At 30.6% G+C, this 18892-nt stretch overlaps 2 protein-coding genes, 1 long non-coding RNA gene and 1 pseudogene across 4 annotated transcripts; 1 reads left to right on the forward strand and 3 right to left on the reverse strand.

Moving 5' to 3' along the window:
- Positions 1-3083: 3083 nt before the first annotated feature.
- LOC110265624 (uncharacterized) lies at positions 3084-6692 on the forward strand. 2 transcript variants are annotated; one of them, XR_015896703.1, is made up of 10 exons: positions 3084-3181; positions 3358-3481; positions 3598-3689; positions 3797-3871; positions 4143-4234; positions 4470-4598; positions 4781-4887; positions 5116-5236; positions 5708-5800; positions 6344-6692. It is a non-coding gene; the product is annotated as an uncharacterized LOC110265624 (long non-coding RNA). The 2 variants fall into 2 exon arrangements; XR_015896705.1 differs by having other exon boundaries at positions 5134-5236.
- Positions 6693-7604: 912 nt separating this feature from the next.
- Positions 7605-11111, reverse strand: LOC107613667 (putative fatty acyl-CoA reductase 4). The gene is made up of 10 exons (XM_016315767.3): positions 10982-11111; positions 10764-10867; positions 10002-10204; positions 9689-9789; positions 9365-9557; positions 9030-9191; positions 8821-8902; positions 8139-8396; positions 7973-8031; positions 7605-7878 (listed from the first exon to the last, which is right to left on the reverse strand). The coding sequence occupies exons 1-10, from the start codon at positions 11058-11060 to the stop codon at positions 7716-7718; spliced, it is 1404 nt and encodes a 467-aa protein (XP_016171253.1). The 5' UTR covers positions 11061-11111; the 3' UTR covers positions 7605-7715.
- A 1731-nt stretch (positions 11112-12842) lies between these two features.
- LOC107613669 (SKP1-like protein 1B pseudogene) lies at positions 12843-13552 on the reverse strand (annotated as a pseudogene).
- Positions 13553-13806: 254 nt separating this feature from the next.
- LOC107610394 (putative fatty acyl-CoA reductase 4) lies at positions 13807-18305 on the reverse strand. The gene is made up of 10 exons (XM_088495281.1): positions 18218-18305; positions 18017-18120; positions 17203-17405; positions 16755-16855; positions 15559-15751; positions 14850-15011; positions 14674-14755; positions 14266-14526; positions 14096-14154; positions 13807-13986 (listed from the first exon to the last, which is right to left on the reverse strand). The coding sequence occupies exons 1-10, from the start codon at positions 18303-18305 to the stop codon at positions 13824-13826; spliced, it is 1416 nt and encodes a 471-aa protein (XP_088351407.1). The 3' UTR covers positions 13807-13823.
- Between the last annotated feature and the right edge of the window lie 587 nt (positions 18306-18892).

An 18892-nucleotide genomic window follows, 5' to 3' on the forward strand; every position in this document is an offset into this window, starting at 1 on the left:
ATTAAATTTACAACTAAAATTTTGCTAACTTCCTATCAATATAATAATGCAGTTACTTTATTCTCTTTCTTGTGATGTCATCACCGCCATATTTTCTCGTGCAGGTGAGCTCTCTCTAGTACAAGAACATCACGCATATAAGAGCAATTCCAATGGGCGAGTCTCCAACTCACTTTTTCTGACGTGATGAACCTCTAACCATTGGAGAAGAGAGGAGTTGAGTCCCTCCACATAGTTTGAGGAGAAGGAGTTGCTTCTCAGAAGAACTTATGGGGTCCAATGATAATTTATCATGTGACAAGTTATCTTTAAAATAAATAATTATATTAAATTATAATTAATATTAATATTTTTTAATAGTAAATTATGTTTTTATAAATTTTTTTAATATTAATATTTTTTAACAGTGAATTATTTTGAAATTCATAAATTTAAATAATATTATTGTAAAAAAAATAATAACTAATATAATCTTAATTATTTTAATTAATTAATTAAGTGGGACTACAATAGGGACTAAAGTTAGTTATTCCTAATGGAGAAGAGAGATATGCTTTGAGTTTCTATTTACTGTTTATGACGCAAAAATTGATATAGAGTTACTTTTTATGACAGGTGGGCCATAAATAAAGATTGGGATGAGTTCCCTATTAGAGATGATCTAAAGGCTCCCTCAAGTAAAATATTGCTTCAGGTAATTAAGATTCAAAGGTTCTCTCAAGTCTCAAGTAAAGTTATTACTTCAGCTAATTAAGGAAACTCATTTTTTTATCATTATTCTTTTATTATTATTATTATTATTATTTTTTTAAGATTTATGGTATAATTTTTTAACTATATTTAAGACACATCTAAAATAATAAAGAATAAATAAAGTGTTTCTAAAATACATTCAAAAATATATATAATATTTTTTTGGTAAAATTAAGTAAATACATATAAAATAACAAATAACAGACTAAATATTTTGTAAATACATCTAAAATTATAAAAAATTATAAAAAGATAGATATTATTAAGCGTGGAAATAACAGTTACTATGATTATTTAACTATGATAGCTTCAAAATCTTACAAAAATAAAACTTTCTCCTTTAAATATAAACAAAAACATAGATTAAAAAGATAGAATCTTTTACTAGAGGAGGCGTGAAAGACGAAGAGCACGTTATTTATAGTTTTTAGTGGTATTTTTTAAAAAAAGTGATTTGATTTATAGTATAATTTTTTAATTATATTCAAGACACACCCAAAATTATCAATAATAAATTAAATATATTTTAAACACATTCGAAAATACATATAATATAAATTTCTTTAGTAAAATTAAGTAAATACATCTAAAATAATAAATAGCAAACTAAATATTTTGTAAACACATTCAAAATTATCAAAAATAATAAAAAGATGGATGTGAAAATAGCAATTATTATATTTATTTAGTTATAATAGTTTCAAAGTCATTCTTATAAAAATGAAACTTTTTTCTATACAAACAAAAACATAGATTAAAAAGATAGAATCTGTTATTAGAGAAGTCAGGGAAGATGAAGAGCGACAAAAGAATAGTGTGGATCAATACCCATTCAGCCACACTTTTTTTAAACTACATTTGAAAAGCGTAGCCTATTCTATGAATAGGCTACGCTTTTCTCCATGTTGCCTTTTTATAAGAGAAAAGGATACACAATTGTGGCATCATTTAAAAAGTGTAGCCTTAGGTATTTTAGAAATCACTTATAAAGCGTAGCCGTAGGTTGATATCTATAGGTTCACTTTTCGTATCAAAGAGGACGCTTTTAAAGGGTAGCCTATTTGTTAAGTTTTGGGTGCATTTTAAAAGTGATGCCTAATGTATCTAGAGCCAAAAATTTGCCACTGAGTGAATTTTTTCCCTCTTAATTTTTTCCTGGCGTAAGGACGCACACTCAGCTCACACTTGGTGAAAATTTTCCTTCCAAGAGAAGAAAACTCTTTCACCTTTCACCTTTCACCTTTCAAAGAAGAAAACCAAGAGTGACCGGTGTTTTCACTACTTCTTCTGTTTGCAGTGGTCTCGAATGAAGGGTTATTTTCTTCTTCCTTACGTTTGCTTTCCTTAGTGAAGGGTTCAGAGAAGAAAACCCTCAGCTCAAACTCAGCTCACACTCAGAGAAGAAAACCCTCAGCTCGTCATCACCCTTTCACCTTTCAGAGAAGAAAACCCTCCAAGAGTCACCATTCACCGCGCGAAGAAAACCCTTTCAGAAAACCCTTCTACATCCCGCGAATCGAAAACCCTCACCATCGCGAAGATCGAACCCCAGTCACCACTCACCGCCACACACCACTCACCACTAACCACTGACCGTCGCTCCTCTTCGCCCTCCTGCACTGATCGTTGCGCGCCGCCCACACCGTCGTCGATCTCTGCGCTTCTCGTCGTCCTCTCTGTGCTCACGTCGTCGATTAGGTATGTATTAATTTTCATTTGATTCTGAAATTTGGGGGTTTAGGGTTCCGATTTTAGTAACCGGTTTCTGCTCTGTAATCACAAACACAACAACTATGGTCTTGTTTATTTCTTGTATTTCAATTAGAATGTTGAAATTTGAGAGTAACGCATGAGCCAGATACGCCATTTTTGAGCTGAAATCATATTTGGTTTGGGTGACATTTTAAGATGTTTATTTATTTTTCAGGTGACATTTGTATTGAACTGTATTTAGTTAATTAGATTCGAGTAATTTGTTTGGTGTTTTGTTCACGGCATCTGAGGCCAAGACATTCTTTTTTACCATTTGATCACGAAAATTTTCTAAACACTTGAATAGTTTTGATTCCATCCAATACCCAATTCTGTGTTTAGGGTAATCAACGGTGCTGGAGGATTGCTTCTAAATTTATGAATTTAATTAATTTGTTACAAAATTAAATGGTTTGTTGAAGAAAAAGTTTATTTGTCCCATCATGGTTTGGATTTTTGGTTGCAATTCTAGCTGCAGTAAAATTTGCAGTTGATGCTGCTGTAATTGTTGTAAAGGGCTATAAAATTGTAACATCAGTGCCCGTAATCTTGGTTGCAGAGTTTGAAAAAAAGGTTCAGTTTGCTTTACGTTCTTAATTCTTATGGCCAATTTTGACCTTTCAAGAAAGCCGGAGATGTTTGCCGGACTGCAGTTCACCAGCTCTCCGGTCACCAGGTCTCTCTCTCTATCTCTCTTGCTATTTATGTTCTCGCGTCCTGTTTGGCTTCAAAAATCTGTGATTGGGGTTTCTATTTGAATTTGATTTGGGATTCAACTCTTATGATTAGAATTTATTGCTGATGATTAAGGTTCTAGTTTTAATTGATTGCCTATTCAGGTGCTGTGTTTAGGAAAGGCGAAGGGATGAGTTTACAAGAATGAGATTGCAGCTTAGAATTCCTGCAATTGAAAGGGTTTTTTTTACATGTGAAGATTCTGTACAGTATTTTGAAAATGGATTTCATATTCTTAAAGGTGAGTAGTATCTAAACATTTTCTTCTAAATTTAATGAACCTACTTTACATTTACTCCATCTTTCTCTTTATGCTGCTCATTTTTACTTAGATTTGGCAAATTAAATGTGCTGCAGTTCTTTCCAACTGCTGAGGAGTCAATGGATTACTATAATGAAAAATGATGTGTTGATGGAAAAGGACTTGTTCTGCCCAGTCAGATTGTAAGGTCAGCTTTGCTATGTGCTAGTTCGGCCGAAAATTGGGGATTCTGGAGTATTACACTCTTGCTTCTTCTTGTTTTATGTCTTACCTCTTACTTTATCTTTTGTTTAGAGGTATGTCAAATATTATATATGGAGGGACCAAATCCAGTTTCAAGTGCACAAGGAAGCACGTCAGAAAATTCAGGTTTGTTCTTATCTTCAGTTGCTGGCTCAGTTCATTAGTAATCTTTTGCATCCCAACAGAGATTAGCAGGCCATAATTTTTTTCTTGATTAATTTTTTCCTTTGATTTTTCATTCATTTTTTTCTTCTCTTCTTAATTTCCATTTCTACTGATGTTCTTATGCGTTACAACAATTTTTTGCTATTTCAATTTATTGCAATTTCTGTCCAAAAATTAAAAGAACTTTTGTTATTTGTTCTTATCATAAGTTGACCCCTTTATTGTATAATAGGACATGGTTTGCCTGTTCTAAATAAAGAAGGTAATCTGGCATCTCTAGATACTGATGAAGGAGGTTGGGTCTTCGATTCTTCATCTTCTGAGGTACAAATGTTACATCGAGTTATCCTATATTCCTTGTATCTACTGGTTTTGTGGAGTATTTAGTGGAATTGATTTTAGAAAATGATATTGAATTGGTAAATAATTCTGGTATGACAGTGTTACAATACGCTGCTTATAGTTGGGATGAGAATATTAACATCAAGATTGCAAAATGTTGTGTTTGTAATTGAGAGGGAGTGAACTTTTCAATTATGATTTCTTTTGTATATAATAGGTTCAATATCCTGGAGTTCAGCATATCATAATGATAGATATCCATAACTTGCAAGCATTTGCTTTGTACATGCAAAAGGCAGATATCAAATTTGATCTATGTTCAATAACAACAGAAATGGAAACATAGGTGAACTTCCTTTTCTGATTATATTGACACTTTGTTGGTTCACACCTCATATATATTCCACACTTCCACAAAATCCTGCATTTTATCTTAGAATATTATAAAATTTCATTCGAGAGGTTGATTTAACTGGAAATTATCTATGTCAAGTTTATCTTTAACTTGAATACTCCTTGGTCATTCAGATTTCTTCAAGGACTTGAAACAGATTCAGCAACTGTGAAAAAAATCAGACAAGCGATTGACAACCAAACTGAAGTTACTGTACAACTCATTAATTATACAAAGACCGGTAAGCAAGTCTAATGTTTCTGCACAGAAAACTAATTTAATAGGCAAAGTTAATATAAAATGATAGGAAATGTTAGCAATTTTTTCCCTTATTAGCACTATTTAGTTCATTAAAAGGAAACAAAATACTATGAAGCTCGGTAGTGCTGCAGTTATTATTCCTATTATCTTTAACCTACAAAAAGATGCTGCTTTGTTATCACAACATTTTGTACTGTCCTGAATGGAGGAGGAGGAGCTATTTCAGTAGCTCTTGTCTTGAATCAAAATGCTGCCAAGGTAGCTGCGGCTTCGGAAACTGCTGCATTCTCCCAAAATCCTGCACTTGTTCTTGCTCCAGTTATCCCAAGGTATGCCTTTGTTGCTGTTGTACAAAGTCCTTTTGGAGAAGTATTTTCTGATGTTTCTGATGTTAGTATTTCAAATGCCATCTAAATAATACAGTGTCCAAGGCAATGAAAAGAGCTAACTTCTTTTTCATGTGATTGGTTATTTGGATATTATGGGCTTGATTGTGTAAATGTGTAACTATGATGACAGGGTGAAGTGGATGCTGTTTTTGTTCATGCTATACTAGCAGTGTGAAACTTGCAGTGTGTCTAGTGATTCTTTGATAGTGCTAGTTCAGTTGGATTTTTCATTTCTTCTTGCATTGGGATTTCCCTATAAGCCACATGGTTTACTGTTGCATTTGTCAGTTTGTTTTACACTTTGTCTACTTACTTTATATATTCTTTCCAATTTACTGGAATTTTGGTTTGTTTGATTTTCTGGATAGATGTACCGATAATTCACCCTGTTTGCATATTTGTGTTTTGCAGAGTCAACTGAAGGCTAAGTGGGAAGAGTAGAAGAAATTGCTTGAGAAGGCAAGAAATGACGCTGAGAAGAAATATGATGAAATAAATGAGCAGGTTTTCTTTTCACCCGTTTAGTTTGACTGATGCCTTATTCAGTTATCCTTCAGTGTTCTTGTTGAATTATTGTGTCCTAACTTGCTCTTATTGTCTAGTATTAAACTGTTGTCTACCCAACACATTAAAAAATTGTGGTCCATTGATGTGTATATGAGGAATTCATTATTTACAGGACTGTTAATTTATTTGGTATCTTTGGTGAGTGTTGGTTGCAGTTTGCAACCTAAGATCAGTTACAGTTAGCAAGTCTAGTTAATCACTGTCAATGTGCAGTCTGTGCCACTGTCGGTGATTGAATGACCTCTTCCTCCTAACTCTGTATTTTCTCTTTATCTTCAACTCAAAATATAAAAGAAATAATGGGTCACATTGTAATGCAATTTAAACAGCATGTCCATAAACTGTATTTGATAGTAGGCAGTAACACTGTTTCTTCCTTATGGCAAGCCCACATAGTGTGAACTGTTTTTATTATTTATATTTTATTGCATTGGTTTCTTTCAAATTACTTGTGTGATTGATGTCATCAACCTCCTTCAGAATAAAATACTTCATAGCCATCTTGAAGCTTTGCATATTCGGAAGGCAAAGAAGGAGCACAATGCTGCTGGTATATCATTTGGAAGTAGTAGTGCAGATACATTTGGTGATGCTGGTCTTCAAACTGTGATGACTTGTCTCCGGAATTCAAAAGAAATTGTAAATACTTTTCATGTTCTGCAAATTTGTTTCGCTTGTATATTTGTATATTCATTTTAAGTTCTCTACTTTCACAGTCAGAAACAGAAGTGTCAGCTTTGATATTAGTAGTAGTAAATTTTAAGTGATATTATGGTTATTTTGATATTATTTAAAGAAATTATTTAGTATAATTATGTATTTATTTTTATTTTATAATATTCAACTCATCTAAATAAAAATGCAGAATTATTATACATGTAATCATATTAACTATTATGTTGTATTGATAATTATTAGATAATTATATATATCTATATATAGAAAAAAAAAAACAAGACCTAAGGCTACACTTATATACAGTAGCTATATTATACAAAAAAAAAAAATCGAGACCTAAGGCTACACTTATATATAGTAGCTATAGTATATATATAAAAAAAAAGAGGGACCTAAGGCTACGCTTATAAAAAGTAGCCATGGTATACAATGTGGCTACGCTTTACAAGTGATGCAGTAGCGTTAAAAAGCGTAGCCTATTCTGGAAGAATGAAAGCTGAAAAGCGTAGCCTTTGGTCCTGGACAGCATCACTTGAAAAGCGTAGCCTATTCCTAAACGCCAAAAGCGTAGCCCTTGGTGCAGAAAAGCGTAGCTTTTGAGAATAGGCAACGGCCGAATAGGAATCACCCCAAAAAGCGTAGCCATAGCCCAAAAAGCGTAGCCGTAGCCTAAGGCATCATTTTTTTTCACTTTTGGCTACATTTTTCAAGTGTACCTGAATGGGTGTTTTTCTTGTTCCGTACTACAGATCTAAATTTTACAGGAGTGAAAGGTTTAATAGAGTGAAACCTGTGTTTTGGGATTTACTAAAAATTTAAAATTTAAAAAGTTTAAAATTAAATTGTTGAATTTTAGTTTTACTCAAACTATTTTTTGAATTTGTATTTTAAATTAAAAATATTAAATTTATCTAAATGTGTTTATTTCGATTTTTTTAAAATTAGTATAATAATAAAAAATTATTTAAAAGATAAATTTAAAAGATACCTAATCATAATGTACATAACATGTATACAGAAACGTAAGATTATTTCTATTTTATTTGCATTACAAACACACAGATAAAACACATAATAAGAATCGTAGCTAGCAATTTAAAACGACACAATCGTATGAAAGTATGAAACTATTTTGGGACCCCACTTTCCAACAGAGACAAGTGTTCTTGTAAGGTTACATCTTAGGTTGCATAGAATACTTAAGTAGACCTGGAAAATGAACATTCACCAAATATTCCTTCCAATCAATACTTTTGGGATCCAAGTTAAATTTCCTCTCAACACTGCCAACTCCTTTTATTGCCATTCGTAGCTTCTCCGTGTTCTTATCATCAAAGCTGTTGACAAATAAATAAAAACTATTGCATTTTTATATATACATCAATAACATAATTAGTTATTATTAGTTAGATATCGTATTGCGATACCTACATGCCCTCAAAGTGAAGATAAGGACGATACATGTTCATTATTCTCTTCAACCTTGATCCCTTAACACCGTAACAAGCAAGGAGAAATTAGAATAAATTATTAGTTATAACATAAAATAAAAATTCAAAGTAAATACAAACTGGTAACTTAATTTTTGAGCCCATACCTTGTATTGGGGAAATTCAAGATCTTCCGTATAATTGGGGTTGAATGTAAATTTTTCATACAAACTCCCGGACTTTCCATAATTTTTTAGCCATGGATTTTTTGTAATATAAAGATGCATTATGTCTTGAATTTCTGAAAGTTTAATTGGATTTCTTAACGAAGTGCCAATATGGTAGATCAAATTGTTTGAAGTATTATTCTTAGAATGAACCAACATCGCTATGATCATTGAGTTTGTCACCATGTCTACTGGTATCTGCATCATCATTTCAATTCCATAATTTGATATTTTATGTTATATATAAATAAAAGTGAAAGAAGAAAAATAAAACAATATAATACTTAAGAGTTTCAGAAACCTATCCACTTCAAACATCAAACTAATAACCTCCTCCAAAGACAATAATTATAAAAAGTTAAAAACTAGCTTCACATCTTCATATTCGTTTAGTTTTGTGTGATATTTTAACCAAATAGATACAAAAAAAATTCGGAAATGTTCGATAACAAAAAAAATCAGCCAAAAACAGACATAACTTGCTTTATTTAACATTTATTAATTGTTGCGATAATTAATTAATGCTAAATAAGACAAGTTCTTGCTGTTTTTTTTTTTCTACCTAGCATTATCCAAAAAAATTAAAGTAAAAACGATTTATTATTTAAAGAGTGAGACTCACCAGGTCTACAGTTATCTTTGGATTACCAACAAAACTGGTTATTGCTCCTTTGAAATACTCAACAAAAACAAAGTCTATAGTTCTGCAATAATCACAAAATTATATCATTTAGCTACTGAAATAATCATCTATTCATAGGATGGATCGGAATATATATAGTTCCATTAAAAAAAATGTCTAGATGTTAATTAAATTGAGTGGCTATTTACCTAACATCTTCAATCCAACCCGGAAAAGGTTCCGAAAGGGTGCCGATTATAACAGTAGGACGTGTGATGATCAACGGTATATTTCCCTTCATGTTTGTCACAACCATTTCTCCCATTGCTTTTGTAAATACATATGTATTTGGCCACCCATGCAAATTGGCCCTACAATTTTTATAAACGTAACCAGAAAATTAGAGGGCTATATAAAGTAATTAAAAACACCATGGATCATCACTACAATCATTGCACGCTGAAATTTAAGTTTCATATGTAATGTTACACATGGAATTTATACAAGAAAATTTTACTATATAGACCCTATATGTACAATTTACCTTATTGTTCCAAATTCTTTCATTATTGAGGTGATTGTTTCTTGATTGGCATTTTGTGATTGGAGTTCACTCAGTTTTTTCTTAATCAACTGCTTTTCTAAGTTGATGTCCAATTCGAAAGAGCTTTTTAATGTTTGGCCCATACGAAATGGTTCCTCAGGTATTTGTCCTTTTGCTTCTCCACAAACATAAGCTGAATCCAAAATATAAATTTATCAAATAACATTTCAGTTTTGCATGTGTTGTACGATTTTCAACTAGCTAGTAAGAGACTATATATGTATGTGTTATTATACGTATTCATAAAATTGAGATATTACATACCGGTAGATACGTGAAGAAAAATTTCTATTTTGTGACATATTTTAGCAAAGTTTATCGCATTATAAGCTCCTATTGTGTTTGTATCCATTGCAACATCAAATCTACACAAAATAAACAAGATAATCGGTAATGGCAGGGAAAAAGAAACAGTTAAAACTTGTTTTATTTATTATTCATTAATTATCGCAATAATTAATGAATATTAAATAAGACAAATTATGACTATTTTTGGCTAATTTTTTTTTTGTTACCAAACATTTTCGCCGACTTATTGTTTACATTAAATGAAATCTTATTGTACGTCGTTTTTCACCTTTCATCAAGTCTTGTAGTTGCGGCACTGTGCACTATAATATCAATCTCTTCCAACATCTCTTCAATGAGGGTTTGGTCTTTGATTCCAAAATTGTGAAGAGAAACATCACCTGCAACAGCCACCACTTTCTCGGATAAAAAGGAGCTGAATTTTTCACCCCACTTTTCTTTTTGCATTTTGAACAATTTCTTCCCAAAGACCTACATACATGCCAATGGTAATGCTTTCTCCAAAAATAGTGTGTAATACCTCTTATTGTATAGTATAATAAATTTTTTTATACATTTATATGCTAAATTAAATATTCAATTTTAATATCTGTGATATTATTTAAAATTTTTATTATTATAAATTATATATTATAAAAAATTTGGTCAATTAGAATAAAAAATTATCTTTACAAATCTAAATCATCAATATAAAATGTAATAACGGATATTTAAGTAACAACCTACATACATACATACATATATATATATATATATATATATATATATATATATATATATATATATATATATATATATATATATATATATATATATATATATATATATATAGTACATATACCGATATAAAATTTGTCTAATTTTTGTCCTATAATAAATCCATATAGTTAGAGATATAGTCTAATATGTATATTGATTTTAAAATAAAGCTAGAATGTGATCAGCAAGTTTTTAGTATATATAGGAAATAATAAGGGACATTGTTTATTATTTACATGATCATATATATTGCACCAAAATATTTTGTCACCTCATGGTGCAAGCGATGAGCGACAGATTCAGTATCGGTAGCTCTTAAAAGAAGGTAAAGTTTTTTTACATTTGGTTGACACCTTAGTATCTTCTCTACAAAAACTGCAATAATCCATAACAACTAATAATTAATTAAAAGCATATAAAATTAAACGTATTAGTAATTAGACCTCCAAAACAAGTTGCATTGTTTTACAACATATAATATATTACTACCTTTCGCTAGGAAGCCAGTGGCACCAGTGACTAGAATGGTCTTGTCCTCAAGGAAATGCAATACACTTTCCAACTCCATTTGAGATAATTAAGTAGTTCTTCTTGTGATGAGAAGGAGAAATTTCAAAGCAGAGGAACTATGAGAGATGTAATGAAAATAATGAACCAAAATAATGTGTTGAAGAGTATAGACAATATGATTATATGCATGACCTATATGTTTGCTTTGCTTTGCTTTGCTTCTATTATTGCACGGTGCTAATATATATGCCTTCTATTTTTTGGGGAAGCCAAGCACCTCACATTTCACCTACCCATCTAACAAAATATATCTTCAACTACTCATCTAATACATTCAACAAATTTCAACATAATTTAACCGAAAAATTTTCTATTGTTTGACATAATTATTAGCAAAATCAAAGGCAAATACTTTATGTTTCGATAAACATAGACAATATGATGACATGCATGCCCATAAGGTAGTGATACCATATTTATACACATTACAATGCATAAACATGTTGGTGATTATGGAAATAATGCATGTGACACTCTACTATTCACCGAACCTAATTATAAATTAGGAAAAGTCTAGGGACTAGCAGATTTATTAAAATCTGGCCAGCACTTAGCCAGCAAAAAGAAAATGAGTGATTCTTCACCATTAGATGAAATCTCACACCCTTAAATACATTATTGATGGTTAATTGATGGCTACAACTCACAAAATCTGCTGGTCCCTAGCACTCCTCTAAATAATTAATTATATTAAGTTTCTATGTGTTGAACAATAGCTGCTGTGATGCAGCAGAGTTTAGAGTAGCTTAGGAAGCAAGAAATCGTGTTTGAAGAGAAGAGTTGACGAAACAAATCTCAACCAATTCAACCGCCTTCAGTCTTGATTATTCTGACTCAGTCTTTATGCACTGAGCTTGACTTGTTTATTGTCTATTTATCAATTTCTGTGAAATTGAAAATGCAGATATAATCATTTGTATCTTGTGTTTGTCAAGATTTGAACTGCGATGACACTATCTACTGGTCGATCGTTCTATATTTAGCAATGGATTTTGATAGAGATATAGCACCAAGTCAGGAAAATTAGATTGAAAGAGGGAAAGTTAATTACGAATTATATTCTGGTAATTCAGTTTAGTTAGTTAGGGAGATATTCTGCTTTGGTTCTGTTCTCAACAGAATTTATTTGCTTTGGTGTATATATATCAGCTAGAGTACACTTAGGCAATACACAACTGAATCAATCTGAATCAAGATTAATCATTCACGTTTAACCTTATATTTTGATCGTTATTTAGGCCATGGATTCAGGCTTTAATATTAAGGTGTTACTTTTTCATGGCAACCATGTTGGTGGCTGACATAGTGACATTCATAACCAAGCAAGGGATTTAAAATACAAAAGGGTTTCTTATTTTTTTATTTTAATTCCAACCATAGTTTGATTTCCAATTCTATTATCTTCACACTACAGCCACTACAACAAACACACAAAATTAAAGAGGTGTAACCGGCAATCTGAAACAACACCAAGGCGAATCGAAATTTCAAATGCAATTCCTACAATCACCAAATCCTAACAAAATGTAAAAAATATCAATAATTATTAAATTACTCTTCTACCTTATTCCATGACAATAATAAAGAAGTCTCGTGGTTCACAAATTTAACCCAACAGAATACATAAATTCAATTACAATTTTAGTCTTTATTATCTTATCTTTTCTTTTCTTTGTCTTATCTTATCTTTATTTTTGTCTTCTCATTGAAGAGAAAACAGAAAGAGCTTGTTTTGAAAAAAGCTTGGCAAAGAATTGAACATTAAAACATGATACCGAGAAACAAATCATTCCTCCACCATAACCAAATACTTACAATTTCAAGATCCAAATAAGAGAAAGTCTTGTCACCAAGTCACCAACATTGACATAACAAAAATAGGGAAAACAAGATAAACCATAAAAGTAAAACTAGCAAGTATAGCATAAATGGAACCACAGGGCACCCAATCTCAGAAGCTATGCATGCAGCAGGAGAAGCAGCAGATCATCATCATTCAAACGCCCACTGGTTTTGGCGGCGGACCTCCTCCTCCTCCTCCGGCGTGAAGTCATTCTTGATATTGAATGTCTTGCGAATCTCCTCCGGAGTCTTGCCCTGCCACTGTCTGGCAAGTAAGGTCCAAGAGGCTCTTGATGTTCAAGTAGTTTGCAGCCAGAATGAGATCGAAGAGCGTGGCCTGATCGACCTTAACGAATTCAGCATCCCACATCTTGAGATCCTCCTCGGAAGCAGCAGCATCGACGTGCTTCTTGCAATACTCAATCACCTTCGCAAGGATCTTGCTGGTGACGTTTGGAAGAGGAATTCCACTGTCAGCGCAATCGTCTTCGATCATGTGCTTGATCGTCTGCGATTCGAGAGCCACTGTCTCGTCAACCTCAAACGCCTCGCCATCGGAACTTTTCAAAGTGATCTTCTTCATTGACGCCATTTATTATCGATTGAAGAAGAAAAGAAGAGAGGAAGAAAAGAGCGTTTTTTTTTAACTTTGTATTTTTTGAATGATTGAATTGAATTGTAAACTATGAGGATAAAATTAAATATATATAGAGTATTGTTCTAGGAAAGATAAAAGCAAATAAAAAGAAGATAAGAACTAAAGATAAGATAAAGAAAATATAAAATAAGATAATAAAGACTAAAATTGTAATTGAATTTATGTATTTTATTGGACTAAATTTGTAGATTACGAAATTTTTTTATTGTTGTCGTGGGATAAGGTAGAAGAGTAGTTTAATAATAATCTGTTGTTTTAAGGTTACATCTTTGGTTGCATAGTATACTTAATTAGACCTGGGAAATGAACATTCATCAAGTAGTCCTTCCAATCAATGCTCTTAGGATCAAAGTTATATTCCTTATCCATCTTGCCAACTCCTTTTATTGCTATTCGCAGCTTCTCTGTGTTCTCATCATCAAAACTGTTAATAAATTATATACAAATCAATGTAATGAATTCGATATATACAGTATTTCACACACATATATATATATAAACTAATGATTATTGAATATGTAGCATGTACGTACATGCCCTCGAAGAGACCATAAGGCCTATAAAGATTCATTGTCCTCTTCAACCTTGAATCCTTGATACCGTAAACGGGGACAATAATTAAGTATTATCAGTAAAGAATATGATTCAATATGGATAAACATTTTGGAAATATAAACCATAGTTAACTTATTTGAACCAATACCTTGGTTTGTTGAAATTCATGATCTTCAGTAATTCTTGGGTTGAATACCATTTTTTCAAACAAAGCCCCTGACTTTTTATAATTTCTTAGCCAGGGATTGCTTGTAACATAAAGATACATTATTTCTTGAATATCCGAAAATTTAATTGGATTTCTTAGGGAAGTACCAATATGGTAGCAGATGAAATTGTTGGAAAGATTACACTTAGAATGAACCAACAGCGCTATGATCATTGAGTTTATTACCATGTCTGCTGGTACCTGCACCATCCATCATTTCATTCATTTGATATTTTTTTAAAAAAATTAATTATCAAGTAAGAGAAGCAAAATGCAACATTAAGAGTCCGAAAATAAAAACATTCAAAGTAAAAATTATTTGAAGAATACAGTGAGACCGAGACTCACCAGGTCCATAGTTATATTTGGATGACCAACAAAACTAGTTATTGCTCCTTTGAAATACTCAACAAACACAAAGTCTATAGTTCTGTAGTCACAAAAAATTATATCATTTAATTACTCAAATAATTATATATTACATACACGCACATATGTGATAATTAAATTGAGTGATTATTTACCTAACACCTTCAATCCAACCCGGAAAAGGTTCTGAATGAGTGCCAATCACAGCAGTAGGACGTGTGATGATCAATGGTATATTTCCCTTCATGCTCATCACAAGCATTTCTCCCATGGCTTTTGTAAATGTATACGTATTTGGCCATCCATACAAATTTGCCCTAGAATTTTCATAAACATAACCAGAAAATTAGGGGGCTATAAGACTGCGTCTGATTTCAGGGGACGGGACACTGAGATAGAAACACAGAGACACAAAATCGTGTTTGATAGATTGAAACATAGACAGAGATATTATGTCCAAAGATAATGAATAAGTGTATTTTGTGTTCATTCTGATAGGAATAATACAAAGACACTAACAAGAGATACAACTTATTTTTATTTTTTATTATTTTTATTAATTTTTTATAATTATATATTTTTATTATTATATTTTTCTTTTCAAAATTTTTGAATGAAAATAAATTGGATTTTTATAATTTATTTTAATTTATCACCAAATAAAATATAAGAACACAAAATTTTATATCTCTATCCTTTGTGTTTTGTTCTAAGAATCTTGTCTTATCCTATTCTCAAAAACAAACACAACCTTAAAGGAATAAAGAACGCATGGATCATCAATATTATCGTTGCATGCAGAACTCAAATTTTCAGGATTTATATGTATATATATATATATATATATATATAATTATGATTTACCTTGTTGCTCCAAATTCTTTCATTATTGAGGTGATTGTTTCTTGATTGGCATTTTGTTCTTGGAGTTCACTAAGTTTTTCCTCAATCAACTGCTTTTCTAAGCTGATGTCCAATTCTAAAGAGCTTTTTAGTGTTTGGCCCATACGGAATGATTCCTCAGGTATTAATCCTTTTGCTTCTCCACAAACATAAGCTGAATCCAAAATATAAATTTATCAAATATATTTTTTTTTCTTTTGAAGTTTAGAAATTGATAAATAGCTTAGCTTACTAGATAGCGCCTAGGGGGCTAAACATTACGAGAAGGGAGAGATTTTTGCATGTAAATCAAACATATCATAAATATGTAGAGCTTTTATAATAATTATGATTATTACTATTTTAAGCATATAACCATAATTTTTTGTTAGGCCACACTTTTCTTTTAAATAAAAATCGTTATTTGATTCTGGTATCAAAAGTTTCAAAGTCTTAAATTAAAATAAGGAAAAGTTTAGGGGCCAGCAACTTTATCAAATTTTGGCCAACATGTAACCAGCAAAGAAAAGTGAGTCATTGAATGAAATCTCACACCAATAAAATCATCATTGATAGCTGATAGCTATTTGATGGCTACAAATCACAAAAGTTGCTGTCCCCTAACACTCCTCTTAAAATAATTATAAAATTAAGATTTTGTGCAAAATTAGTTTTTATTGACTTTTTACAAAATTTGGTATCATTAGAAATAGTATTAGTTAAAATTAGATCATGAAATCAAATTTAGGAAATTTTTAACTTTTTTTTCTCCCCAAATTTTAATGCTTCTTTGTTGAAAATAACATTTAATGCTTCTCAAATAATAACAAAACAGGAGATTCTCACAAGTAAAAAGACATAAAATAATCCATAGAAAGAGAAAAGAGTAATGTTTGAGTGTCTTTTTCTTAGCATCAGCGTCATCATTCTGTTTTTCAAACTGCCTAGTAATTTTGAAATTCTAAAGCATTCTTCCTTGCTAATTCAACAACACGTTAGCCATCGAAAACTATCATTCTCGAAGATGAACTTATTTCGGACTTTCTAAATTTTTAAATCAGGTACATTGCTGCTCTCATTTGCATCTTATCATTTTTTTTTTTGTTCTTCAACTTTTCGCGGTTAATTCGAACCATGTATGTTATTTCACATATTTATAAAATTGAGATATTACATACCGGTTGATACATGAAGAAAAACTTCTATTCTATGACACATTTTAGCAAAGTTTATAGCATTATAAGCTCCCATTGTATTTGTATCCATTGCAACATCAAATCTGTAAAAAATAAACAAGATAACAATAACCAAATAAATAAAGCTATATAGCGGCTTATTAATTATAATAGATATTCGAATGAAAATTGTATAATTATATATCGTGATGTAAAATTATCTTTTTCAGTTATTAAATAGTGAATTATAGAGTTTGATTTTGATATATTATAAAAATGTTATTTTTATTTAAAATGTAATTAAATAAAAAAATTAAATTTTTAAATAAATATTTTAATATTTTTATAAAAATATTTTTAGTATTTTTAATTTATTGAAGTAAGTGTTGTCATTAATTATTATTATTATTGCTAATATTAATGAAATCTTATTGTACACATCATTTTTCACCTTTCATCAAGTGTAGTAGTTCCCGCAGTGTGCACTATAATATCAATCGCATCCAACATCTCTTCAATGAGGATTTGGTCTTTGATTCCGAAATTGTGAAGAGAAACATCACCTGCAACTGCCACCACTTTGTCGGCTAAAAAAGAGCTGAATTTTTCACCCCACTTATCTTTTTGCATTTTGAACAATTTCTTCTCAAAGACCTACATAAATAATAGATATAATAAATATGTCGATATAAAATTTGTTTAATATTTGTCCTATAGTGGATCTACATAGTTAGAGATTATGGTTCTAAAAAATTTGTTAATAGTAAACGCAAAATATATATATGATAATAAATTAATTTTTATAATAATTTAATATAATAAGAACAAATAAATATCATCATGTATTATTTAAAAAGATTTCAAATTTTAGTGGGGCGTTTGCCCCCACAAATACATGAATCTGTCTTTGAGTGTGTGTATATAAAAGGAGTCAGTATTTTTAGTGAAAAATGAAAAGTTTATTATTATTATTAATTTCAATAAAACAAATGTTAGTCACGTTATGTATTACGTGTAGTTCATATGTGTTAATTTCTAACTAATGCATCTAATCAGGGGCGAAACTAAATAAAATATTAGAGGAATCAAAAATATTTACATAATAAAATAAAACTAAAATAAAATTTTAAAGAAAATTAAATTAAAATTTACATATAATTTACATATAAAAAATTTAAATTAGGGAGCCATTGCCCCCTTTTCTATAATGTAGTTCCGCCCCTGCACCTGATCATGAAACAACTAAATTAAACGAAAATGAGTACCTCATTATGCAAGCGTTGGACAGCTATATGTGGATTTGATGCTCTCACAACAAGGTATAACCTTTTTATGTTGGGTTGAACCCTCAATATCTTCTCCACGAGAACTATAAACAAAATTAAAATTTTAAAAGAACCATTAGAGCGTTAATCATTGTACTAATTTCAGCATCAGAAGTATAGATATAGATGCAAGATAATAACTTTTGGCTAAGAATCCAGTTGCACCAGTAATTAAAATGGTCTTTTCTTTGAAATACTCCTCAACACTATTACTTGTGAACTCTGCCATACCTAATTGAAATAATAAATAGCGGTTGTAACTAACGGTATATGAAAACGCGTACTAAATTTTATGTAGTTTGGCTCTGTCAACCGTAATTTATCGGATTAAGAGTCAAGACAAATTAATGTTGATTTTAATTACAGTTATAAATTTTGGGCAGCGTCTTATTGTTTCACGCAATAAATACATTTCCCTTGCGGGGAAATTTCGGGCAGCATCTTTTAATTAAATAGAATTTATGACATAGTATCAAAAATTTATATTTAAAAAGTCTAATGTTTAATTCTTAGTGAATTTCAAAAGTAATAAATAGTATAAATCAAATAAATAAATAAAAATGTCTATACAAAAAATAAATAAACCCAAAAAGATAATATTACTTGAAAGGGAGTGCTAAGATATAATTATTAGTATTACTTCTTTCTATTTATTTAAATTTTCAAGATGAATAATTTCCTGATATCATTAACATTTTTTATAAATAAAAGAAAATACTAATCATGATTATATATTATCAAATAAATTGACTAATTTGAATTTGTTGAGTGGTTATCTTACTCGTTCGTTTAAATAAGTATTGGTGTTTAAATGCT

The sequence above is a fragment of the Arachis ipaensis genome, chromosome B8 (genome assembly GCF_059453495.1).
Source record: "Arachis ipaensis isolate K30076 ecotype BB chromosome B8, ASM5945349v1, whole genome shotgun sequence".
In the NCBI taxonomy this organism is placed as follows: domain Eukaryota; kingdom Viridiplantae; phylum Streptophyta; class Magnoliopsida; order Fabales; family Fabaceae; genus Arachis; species Arachis ipaensis.